Below are 15503 nucleotides of genomic sequence, written 5' to 3'. Positions count from 1 at the left end.
ATATATTCAATTAAAATCTACCATTCACAAAATTTCTTGTTTCTCACTGACATGAAAATATTGTTTATTTGAACTATGAAAATTGAGAGGCATGTAAATTATTTGAAAACCGACAAACAATTATTTTCATTGTGGACGTATTTTTGGCTGCATTTTCCCGGGAAAATATGAGGGATGTTTTAAACAATAACATGATGATCAAATAAACGCAGCAATATGCCCAATTCTCTTTTACTAGAAAAGTAAAAAAGAAACTAACATAAAATAGTTCATGAATATAAGCTATATACATCGCTAATCCAGCTTAAAAGGGTTGTTTATTTGTTGTATAAACCTGAAATAATAATAACTTCTCGTGGAATTTCGGAAATTATAGGAATTTTAAATGTTCTATACATTTATTCATTTTGAAGATATCGTAAAACAAATATCACATTAAAAACTAGAAAAACTTCGGTTTTTGTTTTTAAAATGTAATATTTTAATTTTAAACATGATAAAAATATTAAAAAAAGCTCAATACAAACATTTTTAACCAGAATGTCAAAAAGCTTCACCGAATTAAAAATTTATAAAAACACAGCCCTTTTATTTAGGAAATTTGCAATCAAGCTGTCACGTTGACACAACTGACAAAAATAATATTTCTGAAATAACCTAACTTTTTCCGATAACATGAAACTAAAATCACAAAATGACAATGGGGTGAAATTGACTAAAAAACACAAATTATAGTAATATATTGAATTTAATAATATAATGGTGAATAGGTCATTAGCCACTGGAACGATTTCGGTCGAAAAATCGACCACTTTTATTTTTCTGCGATTGATATCGGTCCAAAAATGGACCGATTTTTCTACCATTCGTAAAATATTTATTGTAATTATTTAAAACGTTTCCATGGCCAGCTACTTGTTTTATCGAATAGCTGATAATATATTCTCTTTGTCTATGAACTTATCCGTTGTCTTTGAAGTGTTATTTAACGAGTTTTCGCGGTTTTTTTATGGCGTCCTGTCAAAAACAAAATTATAAATTTTCAACATTCACGAAATTTTGGACTCTTCCTAAAATGCCGTAAGTAATTAATTTATTGGGTTTTTAACGCATAATTATATATCTGTGTAATCATGATTGACTTATCTATCTTTGAAATGCGTTTTTAATTCGTTTGTTTGTATTATATTGTTTTGGTTGAAGTTTTTGTGTAAGATTACGTCAACTGAAGACGTCATCTGTTTTTGATTTACAATAATGTCTTAAATACTGCACTCGCGCATTTGAAATATAGATATTCCATCACAGTGATTCAAAACAAAGAGATATATATAAGTTTTATTTGAATTGGTTCATTATTAATACAGATATTTGCTAACCAATTATTTTAAGTCATATGTCAAAAAGTTGACTCTTTTTCACATGTAAAATGGTGTAAAGCCTTCGTCACACAATAAAAATTTAGTAATTTAGTTGTATAATTAATTAATTTGTTTACTTTTACCAAATTTGTGCAGAAACAGCTGTCGTCCAGGGAAAGGGATCACTCCACAACCCAATAATTATTTTCAAATTTTATATTAGTGCAATATTTAACAAAATTTAAACATTTAAGTACTTACATTAAGTGTTTTCAATTTAAAATTTATAGAGCGGTGCTGACTGCAAGAGGAGGCAGAGGAAAAGGGAGACGTGGGGTACGAGCTGGTGCCGGACTACCTGCACGTGGACGTCAACGCAGAGCTGCAATTGCAGCCTCGTCTGGAGTGTTAGTATTTTTTAATGTTTTTTTATGAAAGTACTTTGCTGTGGCCGTTGAACTCATCATATATTTGTATTTATTTAAACAGCGACCCTGCTTTGCTACTGGTGCGAGAGGATCGCGTCAAGGCCCTAAAGGCTGTTAGGGCCCTGCCTGCTTCCATCCGGCTAGAGCTGGAAAGCCGAAAATTCAAGAAGCAGGCGGCGCGCATTTTGCTCCCTACCGCACCTCCAAGAAAAACTAAACAAAAGTAAGTAATCGTATTTAGATGCTTGGTACAATATTATTGTTTTTTCCTGACAGCGTTCCACTCTTACAGTGAGAGTTGGTAAGTTCAGCGCTCTGTGCATTTGGCACATTCAGTGCATATTTTACAGAGTTCTTATTTTATTGTTTATTTACATACTGTACTTACTGTTTCACACGTGAATGAGAACAATTTTCTATGATTTATGTAAATGTTTTCAGAATTCCATCTCCGGAGAGAACAACGTGTCCCTTTTCACAAGGGACGCCTTCACCGTTGCCACGACCCGTACCACCACCGTGGATGTCCACTCCCGCACAGACCCAATCAACGGCTCCCAATGCACCAATTATGCCTATCCGTGCAGCATCTCCCGAGCCGTTACCTGGGACATCGCGGAGTGGGGAACTCTTCTCTCCGGAAGCCGGCTATCACAGCGAGCTGTGGGTGGACGTACCATTCTACGAAGAATTGTCGGCGTTTGGGAACGGTGAGTTTATTTTTTGAAATGTCATACCAGGGGCTCAATATAAAATCAATTATCTATATTTTATATTGATATCCCTAGCACAGTTTCACTGTTGGTATATTGGCAGGAAATAAGCATAGTACTTAAAAATTCCACATAACAAACATACAAAATGTATTGTTGTTATGTCGTGGATGCATCATTACACATCTTTTTTCTGTAACGGGTATTGCAGAGTGAGAAATAAGACATGCCGAACTTCTTTGCGAGGATTACATTTGATTCACCGGCTTCTAAACGGTGTAATACAGCATTTTTTTCTTAAATTGAAAAAACACTTTCGCTTCACGGGACTCATTGTGTTGCGAGGCTGTATTGGTAGGTGGGTTTTGTAACCGGACAAATTATCATTAAAATAGGTCGCTTTACGTAGTTGGTCACTTTAAACGGATACGTTTTCCTACTAAAAGCTATGAAACCTTACTAGAGTTTACATTATCGTCACTTAAAACAGTAGACCGTTAAATGCAAAGTCATTATATCCAAATTCTACTGTAAATTTGTGTTTTCTTTTATTTCAGAGTCAGACATGGGCAGAAAAAGTAACGTGGACGAGGCAGCTGTACTAGAAGAGTCTGTACTTGGAAACCGTGAGTTATAAAACTAACTAACTTACCTTCACGCCATTTCGGTAGGCAGAGAGGATGAACCACCATGCAACTCGATCTTGGCACACACACTCTTTTCTTCATTCCATACCTACCTGACTGTGCTATTCTGACTCCTGACATTGCCCGCCTCAAGTATTTGATTAACTTTTTATATTTTTTTTTATATGAATACCTCACAAGAGCCTCAGCTGGAGCCAGTGAGACTATGGCATCCCCAATTGGGGGATGTTGTGAGGCTGAAGGTAAGTGGGGAAGGGAAAGAGGAAGATGGGGAAGTACCTGGCTATTCAGATCTAGTCACTAAACACGGCTAAAGCCATTTGGAGCAACGTTTCAATTCTGAATGGTGGTCTTACACCAGGGCGATACTGGTAGTATCTTCCACTCTGGAACGTGCCGCAAATATACTATATATTATTTTAATTAATTAATTGTGAAATAACACAAATCAATCAAATAAAATTTATTTGCGCACGCCGGGTTCGAACCGGCGACCTTCGGAATGGCAGTCCAATGCGTTACCACTGGACTATGCCGGCCGTCAAAAGCCATTTCAAGCAACGTTTCAATTCTGAATGGGGTCTTACACCAGGGCGATACTATGGGTATCTTCCACTCTGGAACGTGCCGCAAATATAATATATATTATTTTAAATGAATTTTGTGTGAAAATAACACTAATTATTCAAATATAATTTATTTGATTTGATCCCGCGACCATCGTATTGCGAGTCATAAGCCGTACCAGAGGCAGTGGGTTATCGTAATATAGACACATTAAATTAATTTGGGTTTTCTGTTGTTTCAGAAATGGACAGATCGAGCGACGAGGATGACGAAGCGAGTGACGTCGACCACGAAGAGAGCGATGAGGATACCTTCTGCATGCCGCCAATACCTTATCATAATATTATCAACGTTTCACCTAACTCCGCTATGGCCATAGACTTTAGTAGACAAGACCAGGTAGATAGTGAGGCAATGCGTTTGATTCTGCCGCCTGAAGGTTACTCTTTCGATTGGTCTAATGATATCTTACGTTTTACTGGGATAAGGGAGACTTTCACAGGCACGCCGGGACCAACTTTCAATACCGACGAAATGGGCAAACCTGTGGATGCCTTTCTTAAAATCTTTGATGCAGATTTCGTTGAACTGATCGCGAGAGAGACCAACAGGTATGCAGATCAATGGATTGCGAAAAAACAATTTAAGCGTCATGCGCGTACCAATAAATGGGCTCCCACGAATAAAGAGGAAATGTATGTATTCTTGGCAATTTTAATGTATCAAGGTATTAGTCTTTTCCAGATCTAGTCATTAAACATAACTAAGCCAATTCAAGCAATGTTCAATTCTGAATGGTGGTCCCTCACCAGAGCGATACTCAGAATCTCACTCTATAGCGAGGCACAATGATATTATTATGTATTGATTTTCTTAAATTATGAATAAACCAATAAACTGAATACATTTTTATTATGACAAAGTGTGTAAACAATGTTTAAATCAAAATACTGCTCTTTCATTGTAACCATACAACTGTAATATTGATTTAAAAGGATATTAGGGCTTAATAAATAAATCAATTATTGGTTCCATCAATTATTTTCCCCTCATCCATTTTTTTTCGATACCTTTGCGTTTAGATATAAAATTATCACTATGATTTTATTTGCCATTCTACGGTCATACAAAGGTTTGATATATATATACAAATTTATCATCATTTTACATATTCCGATATACCCTATGTAGATTGACCTTAAGGTAGCTGTCAGTAGTGATTTTTCGTCAAATATTGGTGAATTTCATCAACTTTCAAAGTATCCCCCTGAAATATTGGCAATGTTTATATCTATGATGTATATCTCATTTTAAGCCTTATTTCCTCGTTTTGCACGTTATATAAAAACATGGTTACAAATCTCCAGTTCTAATTTACAATTATTTAAAAAGTAGCACCATGATTTTGACATCGTGAAATAGGCTCTCTGTATAATTCATCAAATGAATAAAATAAAGCCAACACGGCGACTATGCTTATTAATAATTGTAGACAGTTAATGTATCTTCCTAACGTAATACCAGTTTTTGTGGTAAATTTATTATATAGTATAATACAGTGATTTCAATTTTGACACGTCACGCACTCAAATTTTAAAAAATTATTTTCTAACCAAACTTTTGAAGAGAGCATAACGTACAAAAAATTATTTTCCCATTATATTCTTGCATCTGTGGTTATCAAACAGGCCATAGAGAACATAAAAACGTAGAAAATATTCTATAAAGATATTTAAAACTGCCACTGGCGGCAATTTCAAATCACAAAAACGCTAATTTCGCGCATTCATAAAGTTTAAGATTTTTTAATAATTTATCTATCAATTCTAAAAATATAGAATAATTATAAAAATATAGGTGAATTCATTGGCTGTATAGCACTACAATCAGTTTTATGTCTCCGTATTAAAATTCGGAGGTTTGATTTTTTTAATGTTGGCGGAAAATATTCAAATTCGTCGCCAAAAAACCGCGAGCAATCGGAGAAAAAAGTTTTTTGACGCGCGATCGTTCGAGTGGTTAGAATAAAAAATATGAACAAAAACATGCTTTGAATCACGCATCTCAAACCACAAACCAAAGCTGTCATATTACTTGTATTGTCGGGAAAATGTGGCAGTCTGCCATGCACCAGTCTGCCAAAACTCAATGTCGCTAGACATTTTTTATTAGTAATAATTCGAATTAGAAATTGTACAGTCTTTGTACAATATTTAACAAAAACACCGGTTAACGGTCGTGAATTATTTTTTTTATTAAGAAGGCTGATATTATATAAACCACTGAACTGAAAATCTTTAAACGGTGATCTAAACCGACTTGAAATAAAACTGATGTCACTGATCTAAATAAGTTATTCTTACTCCTAAAGCACTCGACAAGTGTATCAAATAAGGTTCTTTGAGAATTTGAGCTGATATCTGAAAGAATTTTTTTGTTTATACTTTACGTACATATTTTACTTAATGTAATGTCAGGAATCACTGGTTAAAGTGAGTCAGGTACGTCTATTAATACCCTGTATGTGTATACAAATTATTCATATGCCATGGTGATGGACACTGCAACGCTGTCTGAAACATTGGCTCAAAAAGGATTGAGATGATCGTTCTATATCAATCCAGTGTGTCCGAGAAATCTTGCTCTACCAACTACATAATCGAAATAATAAAAAAAAATATTTAGCGTTTCATTATTCTTGTCGTTGCGTTTATAGATCTGAAATTCTTTTTGGATTTTTCAATTCCTTACCAAATGTGATTTATCCACATACACGTCACAGGATTTTCAATACTTTTGCATTTTGATTTTGTCATTCCTCCGCCAGTTTCATGCCTTCATGTTTCACGTTATTTAAAATAAAAAATTACTAAAACCTTTTTACAATTTTAGTACCGTCAAGAATGCAATGTATTGTTAATAATGAAAACATCGTGCTTTATTAAAAAAAGGTTCGCAAAAGTTATCAACGATCGCATAAAATTCTCAAGCGATGTTATATTACCAAGAATTAAAATAATCACGCGAACTTTAACTTTACCTTTGTACTTTAAACCACGTTAGTGGCTTGCAAAAAATTACACTGGTTAAAATTCAACACGATATGTTTACTGCCAACCGCATATGAGAAAATGCAGAATGTTATATGATGTGGGGGAAAAATATTCTAACGATTATAAACGTAATTGGATTTCCTTGCATATTTTTTTCATAGCTTTACATGACAAAAAGGCTTTATGTTAACTTAATTATGCATGTCTTACCCCACAACCTCATGATTTCATGGCAATTTTTTTAATTCTTTGTCATAGCCCAGAGGTCGCGGGTTCAAAATCAAATTGTTGGTTTTGAAGTTATTAGGTTTCACGTAGAATGTTCACGTAGGTACTAGATTACACCACCAGAATTAGATGATGACGAACTTACACAATACTATACAATATATGCAAGGATGAAATTATACATGGAGATAATTACGCATACTTAAATTTAAAAAATATTACTACTAGAATTAAACAAGTCTAACAAATTTTTTGTAAAATTTTTCAATTTTAGTGTGTTTTTAGTGTGTACTAAATAAAATACAAATTGATGAATTAAAATAAAATTTAGGTTCAATTAGGTTATTTTATTTAAAAATCCAATGGGTTAATTCTCTCCATGTGTGATTTCGTCTGTGTGTAATTCACGCACATATTTATATTTCTACGTGAAATTCACACCTGTGTAATTTTGTCATGTAACCTTTTATAGGCGTCTACCTATAAAATATGTACACAGGGTGTTAAGGGACGTACTTGTTTACAGTGATTCCTGACATTATTTGGAGTAAAAATGTAAAGGAAATTTTGGTCTCAGGTAACTTTTTATGTTTGTTTAAGGTCAAGTACGTCCCTTAACATCCTGTGTGACAGTAAAATAATCCTATATTTATGATGATAATGGAAACAGAAAAACCCCTTTCAGAGAGAGATTCTTGAGTGGTATTCAATTTATTGGTAGCATTCTGATTTCGTTATCAGAATATGTCTGTTTTTGCTCACGCAACTGCAAAAGGGGATACATCTCACGACATTTTATTCAATGTCTTCTTTGACGATCCGTTAATATTGTTTATATATAATATAATAGCCCCAAAGCATGGTCTGCTCAATCAGCCTCTATAACATCGTGTAATTTCTTGTTCTTGTACTAAACTGGTAGGAAAATGTCAAAGTAAGGCGTTTAGCACCTAACGTTCAATGGGATGGCAGTGCGCGAGCTCTCGCGTCATAAAAGTCTCGGCGCCAAACATTTTACTGCCTTCTGAATGAGGCCTCAAGGTAAAGTATACGCGGATCATTACATAGCGGTGAAGGAGGAAACCATATGTTTCCTTATAACACCGTCAAGAAAGTGGTGGGGTCCCTTCCAATGAATCATTACACTGTCGGAACAAAAATTATCTGTAAAGAAGTTGGCATTTGTGAGAGTAACCAACATTTCAGAGGATAGCTCATTCCATAGATGAATATATAAAAGAAACTATGGAAGAATTGGAAGGATGTTGGATGGAGTTTGGCTGTGGGTGGAATTTTTAAGTTTATTTCGTCATTTTTTTCGTCTTTTGTCGGAAAAAGGTTACTACCATATCGTTAGTGTATATTTAAGTAATTTTTCATCACGAGTGTTTTAGAAAAAATAATATTTCTTGCCATATCAATGAATGCGGATAAGAAAGGCCTAAGTCTAAAAACACAATGAATTAAGTGTTGAAAAATACTTAAAAAAATACAAAATACTATAAATAAATACTTAATTAAATATTAAAAATAACTGTATAGATCCATACATCTGCAATACAATTCAATTACAACATACATTCTACACTTTAACCCCCTAATCTCCATCTACACATCTCTAACATTCCTCAATTGACTTAATTCATCATTAAACTAATAATAATCAGCTACACCCGAACACACGTTTGTATGCTAAATTTAATAATAAAGGGCCTATTTTATTATTTTAGTATTTATCCTACCAGCATACATTTTTTACAATACGGGAAACCATGAGGAAAAAATCCCTCACGACCTATGTCATCTTTGGGGATGCTGTGGAAGGGTATTTTTAAAGAAAAGAAGGAGTGGAAGTTCTGGGAAGGAAAAATGTATAAATGGGTAGGAATCAGGGAGTCAAAGTGACCAGGAGTTACAGACGTATGAATCCATCCCTGCCACTGCAGTGCAAGGCGGTGGATCGAGAGAGTCCCTCAACCAGTCTCTTCTGATTTGGCCCGCCACGCAGTTGGTGGTAAACGCATCCACCGCCAAGACCAGGCAAACCTCATATCCATGAACCTGGGCACCTTTTCTAAGTCACCAAACGTAGGGAACCACTTGGAGTGGCATATGGTAAGGGTGTTAGTTATCCAAATAAATGGTTCCCAGTGCCCATACGGTACCCATACCAGCCCCCCAAATAAAAAAAATACCAATATTTCAATACAATGTAAGTACGTGATATTTTACGATTAAGGCGATGCACTACGTCGTGTAATATTTTAAATTGAGCCGCTATCAATAACAATCCTTACGTAGACGGCAATAAGGTTTAAATTCCCGCTTAACACAATTCGCCTGTTTTGATTTATGCAAGAAAAAAACATGGCCAAAAAGTGCCTTTTATTTTATTTTGTGGATGTTCAGGCATAAATATTTAATTTTTTTCGATCATTTTATAAATAATTTAATTTGCCACATTATACAATAAAATCATAACCAAAAATGGGTTCGTAAGTAGGAGATTTTGAACTTTAAAGCAGTTTTCATAGGCCTTTACGTTATTTTTTTCTGGGCTTATAAAAAGACTTATCTAAAAAATACTCGATTATTTCAAAGTCCAAGATGTATTCTACTCGCAGTATTTAATTAAAGCATCTGAAACATTTCTAGTCGACCAAATTATCAAACCAAAAACACATGATTTTGCATTACTACGTATGGCATCGCCCTAACGAAAAAAATCTTTCCTTATAAACATTGCAGTTTTTCATGGTGTATTTGTATAAGTGTTCTTCCTTACTTACAAAGTCGTGAAAAGTGTCTTAGGCGTAACTTTCCTCCAGCAAAATGTTGGCATTTATCGCCGTGTTTTAAGCGCGTGCATTACCCGCAAAGCCGGCGGCGCTGATTAATACGGACCCGGAAGTGTCACGGGACGCGTGGGGCTTGACGCGTGCTATCGCGATATCACGCGGTCGGTGTAACGTGACGTGGCGCGGGTCGGGCTTGATGTACATTGTATACTGTCAGATATTTTCCGTCGCAAAATTGATATGTTTGTTTAGCGAGCCTTCATTTATTCGACACGCAAATAAAATACCTTACGAGGTATATCATGTCAATGGCATGGCAAGCCCAGATACTGTATCTTCATAAACTATCATTTTTGATTTTAACGTTAAGAAATGTGTGAATTTCTTTAGGAGAGTAAGTTGTTGGGATGCTTAATTTTAACCTGTGCAAATATGGGTTCTCCTTTGACGGCCTCTGGGGTTGAGTGGTTACGACCTACATTACGGCTACGAATCCGGAGGTCACAGGTTAAAATCCCGGCGTGCGCAAGTAAATTTTTGTGCGATTATTTTTTTTTAATTCAAAGAAAATTTACATTGCATTTTACGCTCAGTCGCTGGTTGATAACACGTATTACTATTTTTTTGTACTTTCGAGTCGACAACTCTACAAACTTCGCCAAATTAATGTCGATTGTGTGGGGCCGACGTTTATTTTGTACATTATATATGTCTGCGTATGTGTACATGATTGCCACCAAAAGACGATTAAATGCATTGTCATCGACAATGGGACTATCTAATAACTGCCGAGTTTCAGCTCAATCGGAACTCGGAAAGTGAGTTAATTTCCGCTTCCAAGATTTGCATTCAAAGAAAAATTCGAATATATGCATTTATACATGACCGAATTTAATAAAGTGTCAATAGCTCAATTAGTAGAGGCGCCAGTCCCGCTAAGGCTAGACACAGGATTTGGGTTCGAGTTTCAGTTTGCAACCGTTACCTTTTTTTATTTTCTGTGTCTTTGTGCTTCATACTGTCTTTGATGATTATTGTAATACATTAGAGTCCTTTTAAATTAAACTCCGATATTTTTGAGATCAAACTGAATTATTTTAATCACAAATAAATATACACTTTTACTTGATATGACTAGGCACTTTCTACAGTAAAATACTCTAGATACAGGCCAGTTCCTGTGATTCTTTAGGAAAAGTGAAACGTTTGGTTGTTTTTGAGCGTTTTTAAGACAGTTGACAAACTTCAAATTCAAAAGTCAGCAATATAGGAATTGTCCTTGCCGACGCGATTTAAATACAAACAAAAAGCAGAGGCAAAAACATTTCATAAATACTATAACCTCATCTTTACAGGTGGCACTAATAGTATATATAATTGATCCAAAAATAATACAATTTTATCTTCTTAAATGTTTGCGTTTTAGTTTGTCAAAGGGTATTGATGTTTTAACACTAGAAAGACCGGGTAATGGTCTATACCTATAAAGACCACAACGGTCATTTTGACCGTTGAGAACATGCGAGTTTATTAATGTAATTGTGTAATATTTGTTACAATATTGAATAAATAAAACAATAATTATGTATTGAAATGATTTACTTCAATCAATTAGGTGCACATTTAGTACAAACTGTTACTTTTTTATAATATCCGAGGCACTTTCCGCAAACAGATTTCTTACAATTATCACATGTGTCAGTTGTTTTATTTTGCTTACATTTTTTATTAATTTGGCACTGTCGTCTTATAGAAGTTTTATTTTCCGGTTCCCTTTCTGTCAATTCTTTAGGAGAAAATACAACTGGACCAGCTCTGGTATTTGTATATGCTGACCTTAGTTCTTCAACAAGCTGTAGAATAAAATTGTAACGAGATAATTTTTTTTCGTTATATTTTTATAAATTATCCATGCATTTATAGCGGCTAGATCAAGTGTAGTGTTGTAGAAAACGTGCATATGTCACCTTCTACTTCCAGCTCTTACGGAATATTTACTAGCCATTTGGTCGATTATATCGACACCATATTTTGTAGAATTGTAAAATTCAATCGTTTCGGGAATTTTCTTTGTTCCGTCGCCAAATTGAACATCTGGATGTACTGTATATTTTTCTTCAGTTTTCCTTGATAAATAGTTAGTGTAGTACCATTGTTATCCTTCAAAATAAATTATTCATAATGTAGAGTACAAATGGTTCCTATGCATCGTTCTGACAATACTTGTTTGTTCAGCTCGTAATTTCTCTGCCAGCTTCATCGAAATAAAAAAAATTGTCAGTTGATGTTTAGTCCCTTTTTGAGATAAGGTTGTAATAGTTTCATTATTACATATTCTGGTAATGACTCATTTGAACGTTCCTCAGTTTTACCTAAATGTGGAAATCCATTACATAGGTATTTAGTATCTACATCCACCAGAAGCCAATACTTTATTCCAAATTTGTCAGGCTTATTTGCTATATACTGAGTAAACGGACATCGAGTTTTGCTAGGAAATAGCTGTTCATCGCCCGTCAAATTGCCGATGAGTCAAATTACCAGGAACGTAACATAGATTACAGTTTTCAATGAATTTGTTTTTAATTGCCGATGCTAGTGCAAATTTATCAGTTGCCAGTCGTGAAGATCTCGTAGTTCGCAAATCAAAACGCAAATATTTCATAATTTTTTTGAACCCCATAATGTCGACCTGCTCAATATCCAGGTGGCTAGCATTATAAGCCCCGCGAGCACAAACAACAGCAATAAATGCATCAAGCTCATCCAAAGATATGCCCCAATTATCATTGTTTGTCTGACGACGAGCTTCTGTCTCGGTGCACATTTTTATATGTCGAAGGGTCGGTTCATCGATGAATAATCGCCAAGCAGTTAGAACTTTATTGTTTTCAACATATCGCTTCGCATAAGGTGTTGGGCCTGCAACTTCTATTTTTATAGTTATAGAGAATATTTTGACAATTACGTCATCCTTGCTGGCTGGAAGTATTCCACAGACCAACATGCGGTAGGATACTAACAACTGACACCCACAGTACAGATCGAGTAAGAATGATACCGAAAGAAAGAGAAAGGTAAATTAGTACTAACATGTGTAAGGTGGAATGGGTATATTTAAACTTAGATAAAGAAGATCCTAAACAAACCCAGCTTCAAATGGCCCTAGCGGTCACATTGACCGCGGCGGTCTTTGTAGGTATAAATCATTATATTTCGATAAATAAATAAGGTACGTACCTGTTTTTTTCACCATGGTCGCTAAATCATGAATCATGAAAAGTAAAAAAAAATCAGATCATTACTATAAATTTTAAGCAAAATATCGTCATATTACATCGAGAAACGGTCAAAATGACCGCTTCGGTCTTTCTAGTGTTAAAATACCTACTAGAGACATCCAAATCATAATTCGTTATAAAAAAAATTATTAGTATTTCAAAACAAACTCTTTTATGTCACAATATTACTTATGATAAAAAAAATATTTACTTTCTTTACCAAACATCATCGGCCTTTTCCATCTTTTAAAGAATAATATACTATCATAAAAATGAGTTCCTGTTTCTTTTAACAGATTGGTAGTGGTAATATTTGTGATACATGTGTCAGCTGTCAAATTGAGTGACATATTTAACAGTGGAAAGAAGGAAATATTTCAAAACTGACTGAAGCTTAGAATTTTACCAAAATCACAAAATAGTTAAAACCCTCAATTTTTTTTTGTCACGAAGTGAATTTATTAAAAATTGTATTTATTTTTTTCTGCCTTCTTTTAAAGTATTTTTATTTACATGTTACCTTGAAATAATGGTCCCAAAATGTACATAATATATTATAGCGTGCTACTTCAAAGAAAAACAGAACTCCCTCTGAGTTGAACCATTTATTTTCTTCACACATTTCGCCAAGTGAACCTTGATTTTTAAAAAGTCAATTGACTCCATAGAAAGCCGATGAAATCATCAGCATGTAAAAAACTGATTTTAGCATAATACATCTATTTTAAAATGTCAACATTAAAGAAATAGTTGACTGAGCCTTGACTGAACCTTCCTACCCAGGAACTGAAGTCGAGAACTCTACCAAATGCTGATCGGGTAGGACCGATACTTATTTCTTATGTTAACTGTTGTATTGTGATCCGATTTCAGAAAAATGCGTATATGTCCGTGTTCATGTACTTGATTGCTAAATTGATAGAATGCACTATCATTGACAACGAGTTTTGTCTTGAGCGGCTGTTGGGAAGTCGGTAAATTTCCGTTTCTAAGATTTAAAATAAATAAATTCATTACAGAAAAATTGAAATTCACAAAGATGTATCAAAAAAACGATATCCTTAATTACCCTGTAGAAACTATTGTGAATATTTACAACAATTTGAAAGTCTCACTTGGAGGTCAGAGAGGAACATCTAGCTCAGTGAGCCAGTCTAAAGTTTCAGGCGTCACCCTGTGGAACTCATCTAACCCGCCGGGGAATCAATGCAGCGGGAATTCGTACTTGTTTGGAGGTCTGCACCGCACAGCTTTCACACATCGCCGACTCTTTAAGGCCCCACCTGAAACAAGAACATATGATATCCATAAAAACCACACAGACATGAGCAATTGGAAAAGGAAGGATGAAGGCAAGAAGTATCTGAATCTTCAAATGTTGTAATAAATCAAGAGTTTGCCAAATAAATATAATACAACTCAAACATTAAGGATGGGTTGTTTCGGAGAATTTGAACAATTCTTCAAATTTCAAAGTTCATTTTCAAGTTCTGTGAAAGAGTTTTTGAAGTTCTGTTTTTATTTCAGTTTTGTCAAGCAACTAGTCTATAATGATATAATAACAGAACTTGAATAGGACTTTCACAGAACCCGAAAACGAATGTTGAAATTTGATGAATTGTTGAAATTCTCCGAAACAACCCGTCCTAAGAGTTATTGATTGAGTAGCGCACGGTTTACTAAGTGCATGCAAAATATCGCGGAATATTGCAGAATCATTCCCAGGCGTAATGCAGTGCAGATGATTGTTTATTGCTGTATTTGGTTGCAGGGCTGGGGATGGAGGACCCCTAGGGGTGGCAGTGGGCCACTGGTGGGGAGGGGGTGCAAGCGGCAGATAAATATGGATAAACTCGGCCATAAACAAAAATTTCCGATGCGGGTGCGAATGCAAATGGCCCCCTTACCGCGCTGCGCCATTCACTGTAGAAATATACTAAGAGGTATTGATTGAGCTAGGCGTTTTTAGCTGGGGGTTGTGAATCATATGAATTGCGTTATTGCATATTAGAGAATGTATCCGAAACTTGGCAGCGGGAAGTGGTTTGGGAATGATTAGCGAGTTATTCGTAATTTATTTAAAAATAATCATTATAACTACACGAAAAGATTTAAGTCGTAGATTTTAACCGTAAACCATAAAGATTTTTACCGTAGAGTCGCAGACAAGTCTTTCGCTAAATAACACGATTTTAAACAAGATAAGGGGTTTATTTGGATTTCTTCAGGGTTATTAAAAAATAACTTTTATGGCACGACAAAAAACATTGCGTTCGATATAGTATCTGAACGTTGTTATTGGATTTGACTAAGCTCGGAAACGTTGCTTGAAATGGTTTTAGCCGTGTATGCAGACCAGATCTGAATGGCCAGGTACTTCCCCACCTTCCTCGCACCATCTCCTTCCTGACCCCACATTCAGCATCA

The 15503-nt window shown here is 35.0% G+C and overlaps 1 protein-coding gene across 1 annotated transcript; it reads left to right on the top strand.

The window, feature by feature from the left end:
* The first annotated feature begins 1030 nt into the window (after positions 1-1030).
* LOC149418067 (uncharacterized) lies at positions 1031-14870 on the top strand. Its single transcript, XM_089639884.1, has 7 exons — positions 1031-1080; positions 1652-1768; positions 1851-2012; positions 2231-2499; positions 3060-3128; positions 3958-4155; positions 14848-14870. Exons 1-7 carry the CDS (start codon positions 1076-1078, stop codon positions 14868-14870), a joined length of 843 nt encoding a protein of 280 aa, XP_089496010.1. The 5' UTR covers positions 1031-1075.
* Positions 14871-15503: the final 633 nt, after the last annotated feature.

Source organism: Hesperophylax consimilis, chromosome 14, assembly GCF_061612785.1.
Source record: "Hesperophylax consimilis isolate HC1 chromosome 14, BYU_Hcon_1.0, whole genome shotgun sequence".
Classification (NCBI taxonomy): domain Eukaryota; kingdom Metazoa; phylum Arthropoda; class Insecta; order Trichoptera; family Limnephilidae; genus Hesperophylax; species Hesperophylax consimilis.
The sequence above is the reverse complement of the archived record's forward strand: the minus strand, read 5'-3'. Positions and strand labels throughout refer to the sequence as shown.

What these genes read in the sequence shown, in the direction of transcription:
- LOC149418067 (XM_089639884.1), top strand. An exon ending in CCAAGAAAAACTAAACAAAA is followed by an intron (nt 2,013 to 2,230) that starts GTAAGTAATCGT and finishes AAATGTTTTCAG; the next exon opens with AATTCCATCTCCGGAGAGAA. An exon ending in AGAGTCTGTACTTGGAAACC is followed by an intron (nt 3,129 to 3,957) that starts GTGAGTTATAAA and finishes CTGTTGTTTCAG; the next exon opens with AAATGGACAGATCGAGCGAC.